Genomic DNA, 20,723 nt, shown 5'->3' with positions numbered 1-20,723 from the left:
CAGCCCGTCTTAACCAAAACACCTCAGTGGGTAAAAGCATCCCCACTGAGTGAGGGTTACATTAATTATAATCTGTTGCGTTTGCAAAAACATACGTCAGTGAAGTTAAATTTTTGAAATGTGGCATGAAATATTTTTATTTTTGTTTTTATCATTAGCTATATCTGATAGTCAGTTATAAAGAGTAAAAAAAAAGTAGTATCTGTTTCCCAAGATGACGAATGAAACTCAACCGAGATTAACTTCCAAATTATTCTATAGACCTATTAAATATTTAAAAAACCATGTAGAATTTATTAAAATAATAAGTTTGTAAAAATTAGACTGTTTAATTTTTGTTGAAATTTACTTAAGATTGGATATATTTGTTGTTTTTGCTTAGTACTTTTGGTAACAAAACAAAATTTTTAAATTAATAAATAAAAATTTGTATCACTGAAAATGTAAATAAATATAGCATAATTACATAACTACATCACGTGATTTTAAAAATTAATTGAATTAATAAATCGTATCGGCAAAGTAAAAAATTATTTCAAAGCGGAGTTTTCAGAAAATCAATCACGCTATATCTGTACAGCCAATCAATTGTGGTTCTAAAAAATGGAAACATCAGATTATAACTTAGACTTGCTAAAAATAAACAGAACTTTAGCCTTAAACGCAAAAACATATTATTATGTCCTTTGCTTTTGCAACTTTTATAATATTGACCATAAATATATTACATTTCTGAACTTTTTTTTAGACTTAATAAGCTGTATGATTTATGATTTTTTTTTTCGGTCGCTATGACGGCAACTTAAAAAAGAACGTTTTTTTTTGTGTCAATTAATAATAATGGAACTTTTCTCGTCAAACCTGCCTTCCTACATTAGCATAAGTTCGCAACGAATTGCTTTAAAAGTGACGTCACACACAGCAACAGTCTCACGTGACCAACATGCATTGGTTGCCATGTGACACTGGAATCACTGTCCACTCGTCGTTAGGCGAACTCTGGTCACCATGACGTCACGGTATCTCGGCGAATATTCTCTCCGCCTCATTTGTATGGAGGCACCTGGTGTATACACATTACATTGACTCCTGTCTTTACATCACCTTAATGTTAACATGACTTCGATATTGAAATATGTGTGTATTTTTCTTATGATAAGCTACAGTTCTCAGGCAACTACCAGAACAACTCAAGCACCTAGCAACGTCAGGTATTATACCTGGAACAAAACGGCCGTGTCTTCCAGGGACTACCAGCAGAGTTACTGCCCCGCCAGGTGTCAGGGCGATCGACTGGTCTACACAAACAACATCCTGCAGCAGGTCTGTCCCACCTTCTACTGCACCACCTGCACCTGCCACCGACCGTCCTGTCAGATTTACGGCTCATGCTGCCCCAGTGTGGAGGACAACTACGCCCCACCCCCGGGCTTAAAAAGTGGAATCTACAACATCTCGGAATTTAACGAAACAATTTTTTTGGAAAACAATCCCGATGCCATACCAGGTTTTGTGACCGCTAAACAAAATCCAGTCCAAGTTTTTAACCAGAGTAAAGTTTCCCCGCCTAAACTTGGTTGTGATTCTGAATACACCAGTTTCTACTTCCTATACGTCCGCTCGTGTTTGGCGGACTACAATGGGGACAAGGACACAGTCAGGCTGTGTGAGGGGGAGCTGTCGGACGATGACGTCACCACTGCTTACGTCACCCGAGTTGTGGACAACGTCACTCAGGTGGTGTACAAGAACAGATACTGTGCTGTGTGCAACAGGGTCACTGAGGTATGTAACATGTCGTGTTTAGCGGAAATATTGGCGGAAATATTCGCGGGATTATTGCGCATGTTGCCATACAAGAAAAGATCAGTATTACAAACATCTCTACATGGTTGTTCTACGGAAAAGATTCTCAGTACCGGTATAGGAAAGTAGGTAAGCACCAGTGGCGTAGCGAGGTCGGGTGTCACCTGGTGCGGCACTTAGTGCTGTCACCCCCCAGAGGCGTAGCGACCCTTCCCGGCGCCCGGGGACAAACTTTCAATTTTCGATTTGCACACACCCCCCCCCCCTCAAACTTTTAATTTGCACCCCCCCCCCTCCTTCACCCTTGTTGAGATTTGTCAAGTTTGCTCTTAAAAGACTTTTTAACACTCGAATTAATCACTTAATTAAGTGGAATTATCATTTTTCTCTATATATTTTGCTATATTTTGCTATTTTTTGCCTTGGTGCCACCCCCCCCCTAAATGGTGTCACCCGGTGAGGCCCGCACCCCCCCCCCCTCGTTACGCCACAACATATAATTCGGGGTCTTTATTTCGAAAAAATGACCGCCGTATTGTATCAATAATAAAGAAACAAAGACACATGTGTGCTAGCCGTTACATGTGTCAACATCTAGTGCCAAAACTAGACATAAGTCAGTACACTTATACAATTCTATACAATTTATATCAGAAGCGTAGAGAACCGTTACGGCGCCCGGGGTGAACTACCGATATTGCGCCCCCACCCAGTTATACATTAATTTACATTTGACGAAGAAGCGCCCATCAACCCTCCCCCTTCACACCATTTGGAAAGGTTGATGGCGTGCTTTATTTGTCACTATCCCGTAACGGTCAATATTTTGGTGTCGCATAATTGATATAGAAAACATTTTAATTGGTCTGGTAAGCCAAGTTGTAGTCTATTACTTGACTTTTAGTTGTGTATAATTCATTAATGCCGCTCAAAATGAACTTTTTATTTCTATATTCTACCTTGTTTGACGCCCCCTTAGTGTCGTCGCTTAGGGCAGCCTCCCCACCATCCCTCCCCTAGCGCTGTCTCTTCATATGATCAAAATGTGTTTTTATAAACTGAATGATTCGTGACAAATGATCTCAGGACAAATGATCTTAGAAAAATATCCCAGACAAAATATCTCACGGAAAAATATCAGGACAAAAGGACTATCCGTTTAAAACCGTTATATTATCAAGTACTTTAAACGATTGTTAACAGCTCATCCTCTTTTATACAGTGATTGATGCCAACACAGTTGTCATACATTCGTGTCTGTAAAAAAATCAATGAATACGTTGTTAAGATCTTCAAAATATGTTTACAATATGTTTATGGTAAAAAAAGTAATTAAAGCGTAGCTATTTGTGTTAGAAATTGACCATTGACGCCGGATTCACTGACAATATGTGTAACAAAGATGTTTATTCAAAACGGTAAATGTGAGAACCGTTGAGTCCATGGTTTCTTTCAGCCATCTTTTCGGGAGGAGGGGAAGAGCCCCCCCCCCCCCCCCCCCACCCTTCTCCTGAAGAACGTCTACCGCCTGTTCCCGAAACGAAATATAATTTACACAGAAAATACATACTTTTTACCGGTGTGTGTCCCACCCGCTTCTTCCGCAGAAAAAAAAATCTGAAAGAAACTCTAGTAGGGTCAGCTTTACCACGTCAATAGATGATTTTAATTTTAATCTTACAATTTTAATGTGTTTTTTTTTTCATCTTTAGGTAAAAACTGCACTTAAATTTGTATTGATCAGACATCTCTTATCGTTTTCACTTGATAGCAGTTATCATTAGGCTTAATTATTTAATTAAAACCATTAAAGGATTAGAGCTTTATTTGTTTTGTGGATGTTGAATAATATATGCAGAGTACCGTACTAATTAGCTGATGACGTATTATAATTTTTTGATTAGTATAAACATTAAATCCATTTAGATCTTCTACAGAAATATTTTGTTCTTTAACTGTTTTCTGAGTAATATGATATACATACATTAGTCGTCTAAAATTTAGAACAAAAATTTCTAAGTTTGCTTTTACAAAATTGATAAAAATAACAAATCCTTCATGTCAAATAGATTGGTGCTAATAAAGCCTTAATTTAAAAAAATATATTATTACAAAAAAGTTACATAGGAAAACTAAAACAGCACTGTTCTTAATTAACTAAATTTACATCTTACAATATTAATTAATGCTGTCAATGGATGATTTATTTTGTTTAGCTTAACGGCAAATTTAACAAAAGTACTTCCCTTCAAATTAATTGTTTGCTTACTTTTTTGTCGCTAAATAATGAGTAAAAATATTAAACAATTTTTTTATTTCATTATTTAATTTCTATAAATGTTTCTTCACCTATATTTATATTAGCTCCCTCGGTGGTGTGAATATTTAATGTATAAACAGATGAAGACAGTGCAGCAGTTATAAAAAAAAAACCAACACATTTTAGCACTATAATTTTATTAAGAGTGGTAAAGTAGACACATTTAATTAATTAATACTAATAGTTTCGCTGTCTGTGTATCTATCTATCTGACAAGAACGCTCTAGAGAAAACATAAGCAATTTAAAAACTTGCACAGTGAAACGAAAACGAAGTATGACGTCATATAGTAGAAAATAATATCAAGCCGGAGAGTGCACACAGTAATATGCCGTCATTGATTCTCGAGTAAACATTAAATAAAAAGGAAATTTTGTCTAATCTAAGTGGTTTGCGTGAAGAGTTTCTTTCATACAATTCTTCGGGTAGGGGCGAAGCCCCACCCCCGCGTAAGAACGTCTGAGCCCCCCCTCCCCTCCCCAACTCAAAAGAAATTTCCTCATCGATACTCTATAATAAAATTACCGCTTAATTAATGTGTCTAATCTAAAAAGTGGTTTTCTTGCAATTTCTTTAATGCAATTCTTCGCGCAGTGGCTAAGCGCGACACCAGTGTTTCTTTCAGACTTTTTCCTCCCCGTAGGGGAGAACTTTTCCTAATCTAAAAAGCGTTTAGCGTGCAGTTTTTTTTTTCAAGCATCTCTTCCGGTAGGGGCGAAACCCCGCCCAGATTCTTCCTTTAGTTTGTATGATCTACAAATGCGACCAGTGTTTCTTTTAGACTTTTTCCTCCCCGGAGAGGGGTGGGGGTACTTGAAATTTTCGTGGGCGGGGGTTGAATTTTCTGGGAGGGTGCGGACACTGGAAAAAGTATATAATTATATTTTGTTGAATGGGACAGTAGTCATGTTTTGGAGGTTGTGTGTGTGTGGGGGGGGGGGGGGGGGCGAAGCAGAGTTGCCTGAAAGAAACTCTAAATGCGACTTTTGTCATGAATGAGATTAGGTGCATGGTTTAGGGATATGCCTATAACTATATTTTGTATATACTAAAGTACCGAGAAAATAGACAGCACTATCAACCTAGCGCCCGTTGTACCCTTCCTCAACGGGCCATTTTTCTCGTTACAAATAATAGACAAAAGTTCTTTCTTTAAAGATTAGTAGACACTTTTAAAATTAAAAATAAACTATATCGAATAAAAGACATTATTTGCCAGATGGTTTTCCATCACCAGCAAACTTGACAACTCTTTTATCCGACCACCGTACTGACCAAATGTTTTATACGACCACCGTACTGACCAAATGTTTTATCCGACCACCGTACTGACCAAATGTTTTATCCGACCACCGTACTGACCAAATGTTTTATCCGACCACCGTACTGACCAAATGTTTTATACGACCACCGTACTGACCAAATGTTTTATCCGACCACCGCACTGACCAGTACTCATCAAATCTTTCATCAGACAACCGTACCAAATATTTGTACTCACCAACGACTGACCTGTACAAAACAAATGTTTCTACTCACCAACAGATTTACTTCTACGGCTACTGAGTAAACGTAGACCCCTAGACTGACCACAATTAACCAGATGTTTATAGTGAGCCCCAGACCGATCTCTACTGACCTTCAGATTGAACTACTACTGACCAAACGTTTATAACGACCGAAAGACCGACCACTACTGACCACATTTTTGTATTGACCCCCAGATGGTGCCACTACTGACCAAATTTTTGTATTGACCCCCAGATGGTGCCACTACTGACCAAATTTTTGTATTGACCCCCCCCCCCCCCCCACCCCAGATAGAGCCACTGCTGACCAAATTTTTGTATTGACCCCCAGATGGTGCCACTACTGACCAAATTTTTGTATTGACCCCCAGATGGTGCCACTACTGACCAAATTTTTGTATTGACCCCCCCCCACCCCAGATAGAGCCACTACTGACCAAATGTTTGTATTGACCCCCAGATGGTGCCACTACTGACCAAATTTTTGTATTGACCCCCAGATAGAGCCACTACTGACCCAATGTTTGTCTGACCCCCCAGATGGTGCCACTACTGACCAAATTTTTGTATTGACCCCCAGATAGAGCCACTACTGACCCAATGTTTGTCTGACCCCCCAGATGGTGCCACTACTGACCAAGATCTACTGCTACCACTACATGACCGTCTACACAGCTACCACAGCTGACCAGATGTTGCGACTAGCCCTGACCAAAAACTCCACTTGTAACGTCACACAGACGTTCCCATACAACGTGTCACTGGCACCCTGTGACCCAGTTCAGTACAGGTACACGTGTTACGTCACGTGGTCACTTACCACATTTTAAGCACTCTGTAGCTCCTTCCATTACACATGTGTTTGTTTTACCATCTAGTCAATTACAAATTATTTGGAATCAATTTCTTTTGACTCGACCTAACCCTGTTTAATCGTTGTGGAGCATAGAGCCGCGACCATAACCTCCCATTTCGTCTGGTCCTCGGCTGTTTATTTGGCAACCTCCAAAACATCCATGTCTTCAGTTCTTCAAGAAGACTCCGTTTCCATGTCTTTCTTGAGCCCCTTCTCTTTCGTCTTCACTGGGGGTTCCACTCAAGACGGCTCCATTTGTTGACTAATTATATTTTTTTATAAATTACTTGTAATTTAAGAGTTACATTAATTTAATTAATTAAACTTTTCGTTAAAAGCTTCCTTAAAAAAACAACAGACAGCATGGATATTTTAAAAAAATGTGTTAATGCAATTTTTTGCAATTAAATTCTGCTATAATTTGTCCAACCAGCAAAAAATTGTTGGACTGCAATTCTACAACTTATGACGTGGATGTGGTTCGGGCATGTCAAGACTTGACTGGTCCCATCTACCCCGTCTACATACGGTTCCCGTTTAGGTATTATAAAAACATTTTCTGTGGAATATGCAGTCTGGTAAGACACTTTTCGTCACTCAAACTTTTTAATTTGTAGTCACATTGAAACATTACGTCTTTATTTACTAATGTTAAGACAACATATTTTCACCTCAGAAAATGTTCCCCAACTGGGGCGTCTGTGACTTTAAACTTCCGGGCGGCGGCCCCCAGCCTCCCCCTGTCAGAATCTACCCGCCCCTGTCTCTTTTGATCAACTTTGGCAACCGTCTGTCAGAAGATGACCCGCCGTTCCGCATGGATGAGATCGATGCTAATGAGTGTAACGACACACAGTGGAGCTCTCCTAATGTAAGTGGGCGGTGCTGGCTGATGTAATGTGGAGTGGGTGGTCCTGTGATGTAATGTTGGATGGGGCAGTCATGTGATGTAATGTGGAGTGGGTGGTCCTGTGATTTAATGTAAGTGGGTGGTGCTGGCTGATGTAATGTAGAGTGGGTGGTCCTGTGATGTAATGTGGAGTGGGGTGGTCGAGTGATGTAAGGTGGAGTGGGGTGGTCCTGTCTGATGTAATGTGGGGTGGTCCTGGCTGATGTAATGTGGAGTGGAGCGGTCCCGTGATGTAATATGGAGTGGGGTGGTCCTGGCTGATGTAATGTGGAGTGGGGTGGTCCTGTGATGTAATGTGGAGTGGTTGTCCTGGCTGATGTAATGTGGGGGGGGGCGGTCCTGTGATGTAATGTGGAGTGGGGCGGTCCTGTGATGTAATGTGGGGGGGGCGGTCCTGTGATGTAATGTGGAGGGGGGCGGTCCTGTGATGTAATGTGGGGTGGGTGGTGCTGGCTGATGTAATGTGGAGTGGGGTGGTCCTGGCTGATGTTATGTGAAGTGGGGTGGTCCTGGTTTATGTTATGTGGAGTGGGAGGGTCGTGGCTGATGTAATGTGGAGTGGGGTGGTCCTGGCTGATGTTATGTGAAGTGGGGTGGTCCTGGTTTATGTTATGTGGAGTGGGAGGGTCGTGGCTGATGTAATGTGGAGTGGGGTAGTCCTGTTATGTAATGTCGAGTGGGGTGGTCCTGTTATGTAATGTGGAGTGGGGTGGTCCTGTGATGTAATGTGGAGTGGGGTAGTCCTGTTCAGTGGCGGAACTAGAAAAAAAAGGCCCCCCCGCAGAATTTTTTTTTGGGCCCCTATATATATATATATATATATATATATATATATATATATATATATATATATATATATATATATATATATATATATATATATATATATATATATATATATATATATATATATATATATATATATATATGGAAAACAAAGGTCGCACTAAATTTAAAAAAAAAATGTATCCGGTACCTGAATAAATCAGAGGTTTTCCAACACACGAGCTGGCCCCATTCAGTTTTCCATGTGAGAAGCACGGACTCTCTAAATCTAGTCCAACACTCCAAACTGACGCCGGTTTTTATGAGACTTTCATCAAAACGTTACCAACCGTGTGCCCTGTTTTCCAGAAGTTGAATTAAAAGTTAACAATGTCGGCAGTTCATTTCTTGGATCTTAGGGCGCGGGTTTGTCCACACTACCAACTAGACACGCCAAGGCATGCTGTAAGTCCCTCGGCTACGACCCAGGTGTCAGGGGAGTCACTGGGCTCTTGGAGCTACCGGTTACATTACTGCACGGGTGATGGGTGCAACACATTGTTTCTTCCGGCAGAGCTCCCCCTCCCCCACCCCTCCTCCGAAAACAGTCTACCCAGGAAGAAACATTGGTGCGACACCTAATTAGATGTAGTCATCGAGTGTTGTAGCGAGACTTATTCCTAGTGTTGTGGGAACTTTTAAACGACTGTCTGTGGGAGGCCAACTTGCTCATATGTGATGCGCTCAGGATGACACTGACGCCGGTTGTATTCAAGTAGTAACCTCATCCGTTTATGCAGGATCACGGGGCGCTAAATCACATATTTCCGTTAGGAGTCCCCACTCCAATATGTACAAATGTTAGGCCTATGACAGAAACTTTTGCGGGGCTGTACTCAACAGCTTCCCAAGTTTTCATGGCGATTGGGTGAATGATGCAGTAATGCAAAATAGACAGAAAAATGTTTTTCACATGTACAACTGTATGTGGCCAGGTCACGCGTTGGATAACCTTCTGATTTAGGGGAGGGGGGGGGGACTAACAAAAAGCCAGACCCTCACACACCCCCACCTCAATGACGTCATTTATAAATAGTAATTGACTATTAATAATGTTCAATTAATTCTAAACGTAATTAATTTCTAAATAATTATATAAAAATAATCTTACCTGCCCTGTTTTGTGAATTATATGTGCCTAATACTATGAAAGTAAATTAATATCTGTTGACTAGATCTAGATCTAGTGCTGTCTAGTGTCTGACAAAATGTGCTGAAGTGTTGAATCGTACGGTTAGGAAGTAGTTCATAAACGATACATTTATCTCCTCGATACTTGTGAGGTTGAGAAAGAGGGGTGGGATAGGGGTCGGCTCGGGAAAAAAACTTGAAAGCGACATCAAAACGCCTTGATCTATGTACGTCAGCATCGCCCATTGTAAAACTTACTCAGGGGAGATTATTCCAAGTATAGACTTTAAAAGTTTACTATGATATTTCTCGTAAAAGCAAAAACAAGTAACCGTATATAAAACGGAAGTTTCTAGTATAGTATTATATTATTTTTTTTATTATTTGTAGGATGCAAGATACAAATTCAACCACTATCACAAACACATTAACATTGAAAAATGTACAAAGGATTTCGGGTCCCTTACCAATGCCGCAAAGACGAAAGCCCACTTCATATGTAGCGGCTTTTCGTGCTATGGACTTTGTTGTTTTTTAAAAAGAATTTAGCCGACGACAGCGTGTGTTTGATTGTAGGGAAATAGAACTCGGCCTTGACAATGGTTAAAAAATACAACTATAAATAACTGTTTAAAATATGTAAAAAAAATTCGACAATTTTTGAACCCCCTTTTTGGTCCCTATCCCCTGCCTAATCCGCGACAGTACACTTTGGAGGATCGGTTAAACAGTTACGTGTCCTCTATTTAGCTATTAAAGAGGTGGGGGGCAACGAGTCAAAGAAGTCATTCAAATTTGAAGAGTTGCCTATATTTTACACTGTAGTTTGTGTAATGGATTTTATCTGTTGCGGAAGAGCGTGGTATAGTGACTGTAAAATAAAGATAATCGTACCGCAGCTAGTGTTTTTCTTTTACAAACCAAATATTAAGGCAAAAATGCACGAAAATTAAATTCAAAATTTTAAAAAATATTAATTTTGGTCAGCCGTGGACCCCTAAACGGCCTGCCCCCCCCCCCCCCCCCCCGTGCATTGCGGGGTCTGGCGGGACTGTAGTTCCTTCGCTGTTCATCAGGTAAATGAACAACTACTGACTAGTGTCTTTAACAAAATGTGCAGGAGTGGTCAGTTTACAGTTCAGTAATTCATAGACGGTTCGTTAATCTATGCATTACATCTTATTGTAAGATTAAGGGTGTGGTGAGGGGCAGAGGTGAGGGGTAGGGGTGAGTGGGGGCAGGGGAGAGAGTTGGGAAGGTTCATTGGAAGGGGACAAGAAAGCGCCGATGAACATCTACATCAATAGCGCCGACTTTTTCCGGTCGTCTAGAAGACCAGGATAGTCGCCGCAACATTTCCCCAGCCCGATTTCAAAGTGTACCGGCACAGTCAAATTTCAGATGCTTCGCTGAAGGGAGATAACAAACTTTTACAAGTTTATTGATACAGTTGTTAAAGTAAAAATGAACGCAATTATAAATGTACGAGATCGAAATAAATAATTATATTTTTTGTAGAATTCAGGCCAGTAGTTTAAACACACAATCATAGATATGTAGTTTAATAATGTAAACAATATAACAATGCTTTTTTGTTCTCCTAGTCGACGCCACTAAAAAGAACGGTAGGCTGCGTCTTTGAAGTTGACTTTATGTCTGGCGGTCTCTCGAGCTATATAGTCTGTGCATTTTTATCAAAGACGTTTGCCGACTATCGTGTTTGTTTGTAACTGTAGAAGAAAGATAACTTGACCTCCACCTAATTTTTTTTTTTTTTTTTTTTTTTTTAAATAATTTAGCCAGGATTTTTGGGCCCCCAATCGGTCTGGGCCCCCCCCGCATTGCGGGGTCTGGCGGCACTGTAGTTCCGCCCCTGGTCCTGTTATGTAATGTGGAGTGGGGTGGTCCTGTTATTTAATGTAAGGTGGGGCGGTCCTGGCTGATGTAATGTGGAGTGGGGTGGTCCTGGCTGATGTAATGTGGGGTGGGTGGTCCTGTGATGTAATGTGGAGGGGGGCGGTCCTGGCTGATGTAATGTAGAGTGGGGTGGTCCTGTGATGTAATGTGGAGTGGGGTGGTCCTGTTATTTAATGTAAGGTGGCGCGGTCCTGGCTGATGTAATGTGGGGTGGGGTGGTCCTGTCTGATGTTATGTGAAGTGGGGTGGTCCTGGCTGATGTAATGTGGAGTGGTGTGGTTCTGTGATGTAATGTGGAGTGGGTTGGTCCTGGCTGATGTTATTTGAAGTGGGGTGGTCCTGGTTGATGTTATGTGGAGTGGGAGGGTAGTGGCTGATGTAATGTGGAGTGGGTTGGTCCTGGCTGATGTTATTTGAAGTGGGGTGGTCCTGGTTGATGTTATGTGGAGTGGGAGGGTCGTGGCTGATGTAATGTGGAGTGGGGTAGTCCTGTTATGTAATGTGGAGTGGGGTGGTCCTGTTATTTAATGTAAGGTGGGGCGGTCCTGGCTGATGTAATGTGGAGTGGGGTGGTCCTGGCTGATGTAATGTGGAGTGGGGTGGTCCTGGCTGATGTAATGTGGGGTGGGGTGGTTCTGTGATGTAATGTGGAGTGGGGTGGTCCTGGCTGATGTAATGTGGGGTGGGGTGGTTCTGTGATGTAATGTGGAGTGGGGTGGTCCTGGCTGATGTAATGTGGGGTGGGGTGGTTCTGTGATGTAATGTGGAGTGGGGTGGTCCTGGCTGATGTAATGTGGGGTGGGGCGGTCCTGTGATGTAATGTAGAGTGGGGTGGTCCTGTTATTTAATGTAAGGTGGCGCGGTCCTGGCTGATGTAATGTGGGGTGGGGTGGTCCTGTCTGATGTTATGTGAAGTGGGGTGGTCCTGGTGGATGTTATGTGGAGTGGGAGGGTCGTGGCTGATGTAATGTGGAGTGGGGTGGTCCTGGCTGATGTAATTTGGAGTGGTGTGGTTCTGTGGTGTAATGTGGAGTGGGTTGGTCCTGGCTGATGTTATTTGAAGTGAGGTGGTCCTGGTTGATGTTATGTGGAGTGGGAGGGTCGTGGCTGATGTAATGTGGAGTGGGGTGGTCCTGTGATGTAATGTGCAGTGGGGTGGTCCTGGCTGATGTAATGTGGGGTGGGGTGGTCCTGTTATGTAATGTGGAGTGGGGTGGTCCTGGCTGATGTAATGTGGAGCGGTGTGGTCCTGGCTGATGTAATGTGGAGTGGTTGTCCTGGCTGATGTAATGTGTATTGGGGCGGTCCTGTGATGTAATGTGGAGTGGGGCGGTCCTTGCTGATGTAATGTGGGGTGGGGTGGTTCTGTGATGTAATGTGGAGTGGAGTGGTCCTGGTTGATGTAATGTGGGGTGGGGTGGTTCTGTGATGTAATGTGGAGTGGAGTGGTCCTGGTTGATGTAATGTGGGGTGGGGTGGTTCTGTGATGTAATGTGGAGTGGAGTGGTCCTGTATGATGTAATGTGAAGTGGGGTGGTTCTGTGATGTAATGTGGAGTGGGAGGGTCCTGACTGATGTAATGTGGAATGGGGCGGTTCTCGCTGATGTAATGACTAGGTCAAAGATTGAGGTTAAAGTGTGTTCTTGGAATGAGATTGGCTATTGTTTGCTTGCCTTCACAACTGAAACACATCTTTTAATACATATTTGTCCTAAAGCTGTGACTTCTTTAAATCGTTGGTCCTTACTGTCATAAAATATATCTAACTTAATTCTTGTAAAACAATATTCAGTGGATCCCAGAATAGTCTGAACTTTTCCCTCTAACCTGAGCAGGGTGAGTGTCTGACACTAGAGTGTACACCTGGCAAGGTGCTCACCAACAGAAGCTGTGCTACAGCCATACAGGACATCACAGGTCTGGCCTACAGCCTGAGGGTGTGGCTAGTCCCAGACATGAGGCACCAGCTGGTCAACTGGACAGATGGAGCTTCTCTAGCCACAGTCACTAAACATGTCTGTTTTTACTTTTTGTATCTGACTATCTGATCAACTGGGGCTTCTCTAGCCGCAGTCACTAAACATGTCTGTTTTTACTTTTTGTACCTGACTATCTGATATAGCTATTGATAAAAATAAAAATAAAATTAGTTCATACCATATTTTAAAAATTTACCTTCACATACGTATGCTTTTGCAAACGCAACAGATTATGATTACATTGATTATGAATTTAAAACGTTTTACGGAAAACACATGAAAACACATAAGTTATTTTAACTGAATTTTTACAAGTTTTTACTTATTTAACAACGTCGGTTTGTGGGTTTGTGGCAAATCTTGTAGGTCAATTTCGACCAACTTCTAATGAAGTGATTTCGCTTAAATTGTCAAGATACGTTCGTCTTAAAGAGCAATGCGTGAATATCTGTTTTAATTTTATGTTAAATTAGTCATTAAAAACTAATTAAACCATTTTGAAACTAATGGAGCATAACAAGATTAAATGCTAGCGATCACTCGATCACTCTAACTAAATCAATCAAAGAAAGGGAGATAACTTACAAATTAGTTTTATTTTCTTATTTTCAAAGATTTAAAGGCTTGTTACTACAAGTGTTTTTTGTATTTATTTTTTTGTAAAATAAAACTAAAATATATTTCTATAAATGGAGATATTCGGAAAATGTTTTGTGTTTAAAAGACCACAAATTTGGACATAGAGGTTTGAACTAACTAACAGAAGAACTGTACAGAAGTTACAATCTTTTGTCTTCATATATAATACAGCGTCGTTTAAATGTGATGCATGCTTTTTATCTATATAGATTTCACAAAATTCCAAATGTTATTTAACTTGTAGAGTTTTCCTAAAATGGAAATGTATATTATTCTTGAAATTAATTGATATGAAATTAATGATTATAACTGTTATAGCAGCATTTTATTTCATAGTATATCGAGATTTGGTTAAAGAGATATCATTACTGACTGTACTGTTCGGTTTTTACAATAACGATCTGTCTGAAACATTGTATAAAATATTTTCTTGAATAACACTAGATGTATAATATTGTTAACGTACATTTAGTGAACACTATATTTTCTAATTGCTAAACAGTAACTTAAAATCCAACCAGATCCAGAAGATGTTGCAGGATTTACGTGTTGAGTACTCCATCAAGGTCGGCACCATCTCCATCAATCAGACTCTGCTGACAGCTTCTAATTTTAGCTCTCAGGGCCCCGCTGTATTCTGGGTAGACGGGGCCGTCATCGCTGGCAACGATAAGAAGAGAGACGAGTTCGAAGAGGAGATGACACGTCAGTTTGTCACCAGTTCAATGACACTTGACATTGACGCTACAAATGTCACCTTCAGCAGACGTGTCATGCCAAGTCAATTTGACGTCAAGTTTTATTGTAACACGACCGTAGCTGATATTGGGATCAACTGCACTGCGGTAGATCTGAAATCTGAAAACTTCACATCCAAACAAGACAAGATGAAATTCGTCACTTCGTATTTGAATGTTTCAATGCTGTTGACGTGTAGCTATGTGAGATTAAACAATACAAACTACACGATACATATAGATAACACTAGCATCCCACCTGCGGTGAAAGTTGAGATAGAACTAAAAGACAAACGTATAGTAATCTCAGAGAACATGGGGCTCAATATGTTACAGGTAGAGGAAGGTGTGAGCGTGTGTCATAGTTACATGGAGGAGAAGCTTCGAGAATTGGAAAGTGTCCAGAACAATGAGCTGGTTCAAGGTCAAGGTTACCCAGCCACGGATGTGGTGTTTGCCGAGTATATCCTGACCTTGATATGCATGACCTTGTCGATGTTAAGTCTTGTGTTGACCTTGATGACCTATGTGAAGTTTCCGGTACTCAGGAGTCGGGCCGGACACAGCAACATGTGTCTATCTGGCAGCCTACTGTTGGCTCAAGTGTCCCTGCTCATTAGTTCACACTTGTAAGTTCTCTATGTGTCTATCTGGTAGCCTACTGTTGGCTCAAGTGTCCCTGCTCATTAGCTCACATTTGTAAGTTCTGTGTGTCTATCTGGTAGCCTACTGTTGGCTCAAGTGTCCCTGCTCATTAGTTCACACTTGTAAGTTCTCTATGTATCTGGTAGTCTACTGTTGGCTCAAGTGTCCCTGCTCATTAGCTCACACTTGTAAGTTCTCTATCTATCTGGTAGTCTACTGTTGGCTCAAGTGTCCCTGCTCATTAGCTCACACTTGTAAGTTCTCTATCTATCTGGTAGTCTGCTGTTGGCTCAAGTGTCCCTGCTCATTAGTTCACACTTGTAAGTTCTGTGTGTCTATCTGGTAGTCTACTGTTGGCTCAAGTGTCCCTGCTCATTAGCTCACACTTGTAAGTTCTGTGTGTCTATCTGGTAGCCTACTGTTGGCTCAAGTGTCCCTGCTCATTAGCTCACACTTGTAAGTTCTCTATGTGTCTATCTGGTAGCCTACTGTTGGCTCAAGTGTCCCTGCTCATTAGCTCACACTTGTAAGTTCTCTATGTGTCTATCTGGTAGTCTACTGTTGGCTCAAGTGTCCCTGCTCATTAGTTCACACTTGTAAGTTCTCTGTGTGTCTATCTGGTAGTCTACTGTTGGCTCAAGTGTCCCTGCTCATTAGCTCACATTTGTAAGTTCTCTATGTGTCTTTCGGTAAATATATTATTAATAAAGTTTTCAAATCAAATAATTAAAACACATTTGAAACACGCCTGGCTTCAGATCAAAGCATTTCATTATTTTAAAAAAATCATAAAAAACGTTTAATAACAATCTTTTATGTAATAATGCACTAAAAAGTAGAAAATAAATTATACACTACTATTTAAATAACTATAAAGAAAACCTTGGCCCACCTGACGTAACCTTGACCCACCTGACGTAACCTTAGCCATCTGACGTAACCTTGGCCCACTTGACGTAGCCTTGACCCACCTGACGTAACCTTGGCCCACCTGACGTAGCCTTGACCCACCTGACGTAACCTTGGCCCACCTGACGTAACCTTAGCCCACCTGACGTAAACTTGGCCCACCTGACGTAACCTTTGAACCATTGTACACAGGTCAGGCCCCAGCTCTACGTGTACAACATTTGGCGTCCTGACCCACTTCTTGTGGCTGTGGATGATCACCTGGACCTTCACCTGTAGCCTCCAGATGTTCCGTGTCTTTACCTCCAAGACCAGGAGCTCCGGCCTGACCCCGGGGGACCAGACGCTCCATTACATCAGACAGGGCCTCACCACCCTACTTGTTCCCGCCACAATCTCTGCCGCTGTCGTGACGTCATCACTCGTCTCAACGCGAGGCTCCACCATTGGCTATGGCGTTACCGTCTGCTATTTGAATTCGACATTCCTGATTGGTCAGTAAAAGATAAGATTTTTAGTTTATGTTTGTTCTATATGTTTTATATCAGGTTTAAAAAATTTCACGCCAATATTACTGATTCAGGTGTTTTGCTAGTCATGACCATGTCACTAATTACCTGTCTGTTTCAGGTATGTCACTTGTCATGTCATTGTCACTAATTCACCTTTTTCAGGTGTATTTGTTTGTCTTACGCATTTTACTAAACCTGTTTCTGGTGTGTCACTTGTCATGCCATGGCACTAATTACATGTCTGTTTCAGGTGTGTCACTTGTCATGTCACTAATTACCTGTTCAAGTGTGTCACTTGTCATGCCAATGGCACTAATTACCTGTTTCAGGTGTGTCACTTGTCATGTCACTAATTACCTGTTTCAGGTGTGTCACTTGTCATGCCAATGGCACTAATTACCTGTCTGTTTTAGGTGTGTCACTTGTCATGCCAATGGCACTAATTAACCTGACCAACCTGACGATGTTCGCCATCACCGTGGTGAAGATCTACCGAGTGGGCAAGCTCCAGGTCTACGACAGTTCCAGACTTGACGACCACAGGAACCTGGGGGTCTACGTCAAACTTTCCTCCCTGACTGGCGCTTTCTGGACCCTCGCCATCATAGCAGAGGCGGCGGACGTGACCATTCTAAGGTGGGTAGTGGTGGTAGAGGCGGTTTTATGTGGGTAGTGGTGGTAGAGGCAGTTTTAAGGTGGGTAGTGTTGGTAGAGGAGGTTTTAAGGTGGGTAGTGTTGGTAGAGGAGGTTTTAAGGTGGGTAGTGTTGGTAGAGGCGATGTGGGTGGTGTTGGTAGAGGCGGTTTTATGTGGGTAGTGGTGGTAGAGGCGGTTTTATGTGGGTAGTGGTGGTAGAGGCGGTTTTAAGGTGGTAGTGTGGGTAGAGGCGGTTTTAAGGTGGGTAGTGGTGGTAGAGGCGGTTTTAAGGTGGGTAGTGGTGATAGAGGCGGTTTTAAGGTGGGTAGTGTTGGTAGAGGAGGTTTTAAGGTGGGTAATGTTGGTAGAGGAGGTTTTAAGCTGGGTAATGTTGGTAGAGTCGATTTTAAGGTGGGTAGTGGTGGTAGAGGCGGTTTTATGTGGGTAGTGTTGGTAGAAGAGGTTTTAAGGTGGGTAGTGTTGGTAGAGGCGGTTTTATGTGGGTAGTGTTGGTAGAAGAGGTTTTAAGGTGGGTAGTGTTGGTAGAGGCAGTTTTAAGGTGGGTAGTGTTGGTAGAGGCAGTTTTATGTGGGTAGTGTTGGTAGAGGCGATTTTAAGGTGGCAGTGTTGGTAGAGGCGATTTTAAGGTGGGCAGTGTTGGTAGAGGCGATTTTAAGGTGGGCAGTGTTGGTAGAGGCAGTTTCAAGGTGGTAGTGTTGGTAGAGGCAGTTTCAAGGTGGTAGTGTTGGTAGAGGTAGTTTCAAGGTGGTAGTGTTGGTAGAGGCAGTTTCAAGGTGGTAGTGTTGGTAGAGACAGTTTCAAGGTGGTAGTGTTGGTAGAGGCAGTTTCAAGGTGGTAGTGTTGGTAGAGGCAGTTTCAAGGTGGTAGTGTTGGTAGAGGCAGTTTCAAGGTGGTAGTGTTGGTATAGGCAGTTTCAAGGTGGTAGTGTTGGTAGAGGCAGTTTCAAGGTGGTAGTGGTGGTAGAGGAGGTTTTAAGGTGGGTAGTGTTGGTAGAGGCGATTTTAAGGTGGGCAGTGTTGGTAGAGGTAGTTTCAAGGTGGTGGTGTTGGTAGAGGCAGTTTCAAGGTGGTAGTGGTGGTAGAGGAGGTTTTAAGGTGGGTAGTGTTGGTAGAGGCGATTTTAAGGTGGGCAGTGTTGGTAGAGGAGGTTTTAAGGTGGGCAGTGTTGGTAGAGGCGATTTTAAGGTGGTAGTGTTGGTAGAGGCAGTTTCAAGGTGGTAGTGTTGGTAGAGGCAGTTTCAAGGTGGTAGTGTTGGTAGAGGCAGTTTCAAGGTGGTAGTGGTGGTAGAGGCAGTTTTAAGGTGGTAGTGGTGGTAGAGGCAGTTTTAAGGTGGGTAGTGTTGGTAGAGGAGGTTTTAAGGTGGGTAGTGTTGGTAGAGGAGGTTTTAAGGTGGGTAGTGTTGGTAGAGGAGGTTTTAAGGTGGGTGGGTAGTGTTGGTAGCAGCGATTTTAAAGTGGGTAGTGTTGGTAGAGGCGATGTGGGTAATGTTTGTAGAGGCGGTTTTAAGTTGGGTAGTGTTGGTAGAGGTTTTAAGGTGCTTAGTGTTGGTAGAGGAGGTTTTAAGGTGGGTAGTGTTGGTAGAGGCGGTTTTAAATGTGGTTAATACTGACAACGGGCGGGTGACAACTGAAATACAATCAAACCTTCTAATACTCTCAGACATGTACATTTTAATGCAGCAATAATTAAACCATTGTTTGACTGCAACTTTTTTTTTGTCCCAGGTTTTTCTCGAATGTTCTCAACGGTCTACAGGGCGTCTTCATCTTCCTGTCTTTTATTTGCAACAGACGAGTCCTCAATCTCTACTTGGTCTGGGCGGGACTCGAACCCTGGCCCAACGTCTCGGGGAGTAAAATTAAAACAACATCATCAAGCCTCAAGTATTAAAACAGTCAAGCTTCGAATTGTATCTTATGTTAAAGCTAATATCATGATTTTCTTTAAAAACTACTCAAAAGTATTTAAAATATTTCTTTTAAACTTATCACGTTTATAATAATCGCAAGCTTATGGATATTATAAGAAAACATTATATATATATCTGTATACTTTCATGAGTTCATAAAACTTTTTTTTTCTTGTCGTCTACAACTAATTTAACTACCATTTGTATTTCTCTATTGTCCACAGTCTTTAGTGAGAACTAAAAAGAAATTTGATGACATTTTCAGAACATATTCGATTTAGAATTATAGCTGTGCTTATTTCTTTGCAACCTTATTAAAAAAGTATGTTGTAGTTTTTCGTATCATAATATTTATGAAGTCCATTCTTATTTTTGACATTCTTTATTAAAGTGCAGCTACAGTAAAATAAAAAAAAAAGCCAACGTCTTCACGAACGTCCAGATCCCCCCCCCCCCCGCTCCACCCGAAGTGTAATCCAATCCGCCGACGAACAACAAAATATTGCACAATAGCTACACCTACCCGGTAAGGCTATAACAAATACCTTGGGATAATGTTTCTACAAATAACAACACCCCCTCCCCCCTGTCACAATGTATCGCACTGTAACACGTCTCTGTGTCACAGCATAGCAGCACCCCTACAACAAACCACAATCATGAGAGTGGAGCCACTAAGAATCACAAACACACCACAACTATTGGGTTCTTCTCTTGAGGGATATGCTGGTCAACACAATATTTAACGAACGATACAACATACTTAATAACATTAATGATGATACTAAATAATAATAGTTATATATATATATATATATATATATATATATATATATATATATATATATATATATATATATATATATATATATTGTGACCAACTTAGGTCTAGTAATGTTTTATTTTTAGTTTGACATTCTTATAATACCATATATGGTTTGTGGTGCAACCACCGGTTTTTTTCCACTGTCTTACTAAGAGAGTCTTAGACTCAGTAATATTCCATCGAGAGATGATTGATTGTTTCAGACCAGATGACCACACCAACCAATGGTCTTACGATCTGAAGGTGACCTTCCATGTTACCTAAGTCTATATATAGATCGCCCACAGGTATCTCGAGGCAGTCCATTTTGACCAGTTGAATGTGAGAGAGCTTAAGTCCTGAGTGTGCTATGTATTATTAAGTTGTTTAAGTATCCTAGTATTATATTACTTGTGGCCAAGTGATTCTTGATGCTATAGCAGTGTTATGTGACCTGTGGCTATTTTTATAAAGTATTAGAATCTGTGATAGTATTTATTCTTACGCTTTGTAAGTTGGGTTTTGTTATTTCTAAACTAAATATTTTATCTTGTTTAACCTAGTGTTCTGCCACAACTGTGTTCACTTATTAAAGGTTGTATGCAGATTGAATGAGTTGTTAACTTCAATAGTTTCA

At 41.4% G+C, this 20,723-nt stretch overlaps 1 protein-coding gene across 1 annotated transcript; it reads left to right on the top strand.

The window, feature by feature from the left end:
* Positions 1–1,152: 1,152 nt before the first annotated feature.
* LOC131931322 (uncharacterized) lies at positions 1,153–19,262 on the top strand. Its single transcript, XM_059288077.1, has 9 exons — positions 1,153–1,785; positions 6,276–6,445; positions 6,945–7,089; positions 7,188–7,382; positions 13,131–13,310; positions 14,435–15,279; positions 16,397–16,698; positions 17,130–17,352; positions 19,097–19,262. Exons 1-9 carry the CDS (start codon positions 1,153–1,155, stop codon positions 19,260–19,262), a joined length of 2,859 nt encoding a protein of 952 aa, XP_059144060.1.
* Positions 19,263–20,723: the final 1,461 nt, after the last annotated feature.

The sequence above is a fragment of the Physella acuta genome, unplaced genomic scaffold, assembly GCF_028476545.2.
Source record: "Physella acuta isolate Inbredline_101_S28 unplaced genomic scaffold, ASM2847654v3 ptg001944l, whole genome shotgun sequence".
Classification (NCBI taxonomy): domain Eukaryota; kingdom Metazoa; phylum Mollusca; class Gastropoda; family Physidae; genus Physella; species Physella acuta.
Note: the sequence above shows the minus strand (reverse complement) of the source record. Positions and strands in the feature narration are given on the sequence as shown.

What these genes read in the sequence shown, in the direction of transcription:
- LOC131931322 (XM_059288077.1), top strand. Translation starts at nt 1,153, where the DNA reads ATGATAAGCTACAGTTCTCAGGCAACTACCAGAACAACTCAAGCACCT. An exon ending in TGTGACCCAGTTCAGTACAG is followed by an intron (nt 6,446 to 6,944) that starts GTACACGTGTTA and finishes TTGTCCAACCAG; the next exon opens with CAAAAAATTGTTGGACTGCA. An exon ending in TCTGTGGAATATGCAGTCTG is followed by an intron (nt 7,090 to 7,187) that starts GTAAGACACTTT and finishes TTTTCACCTCAG; the next exon opens with AAAATGTTCCCCAACTGGGG.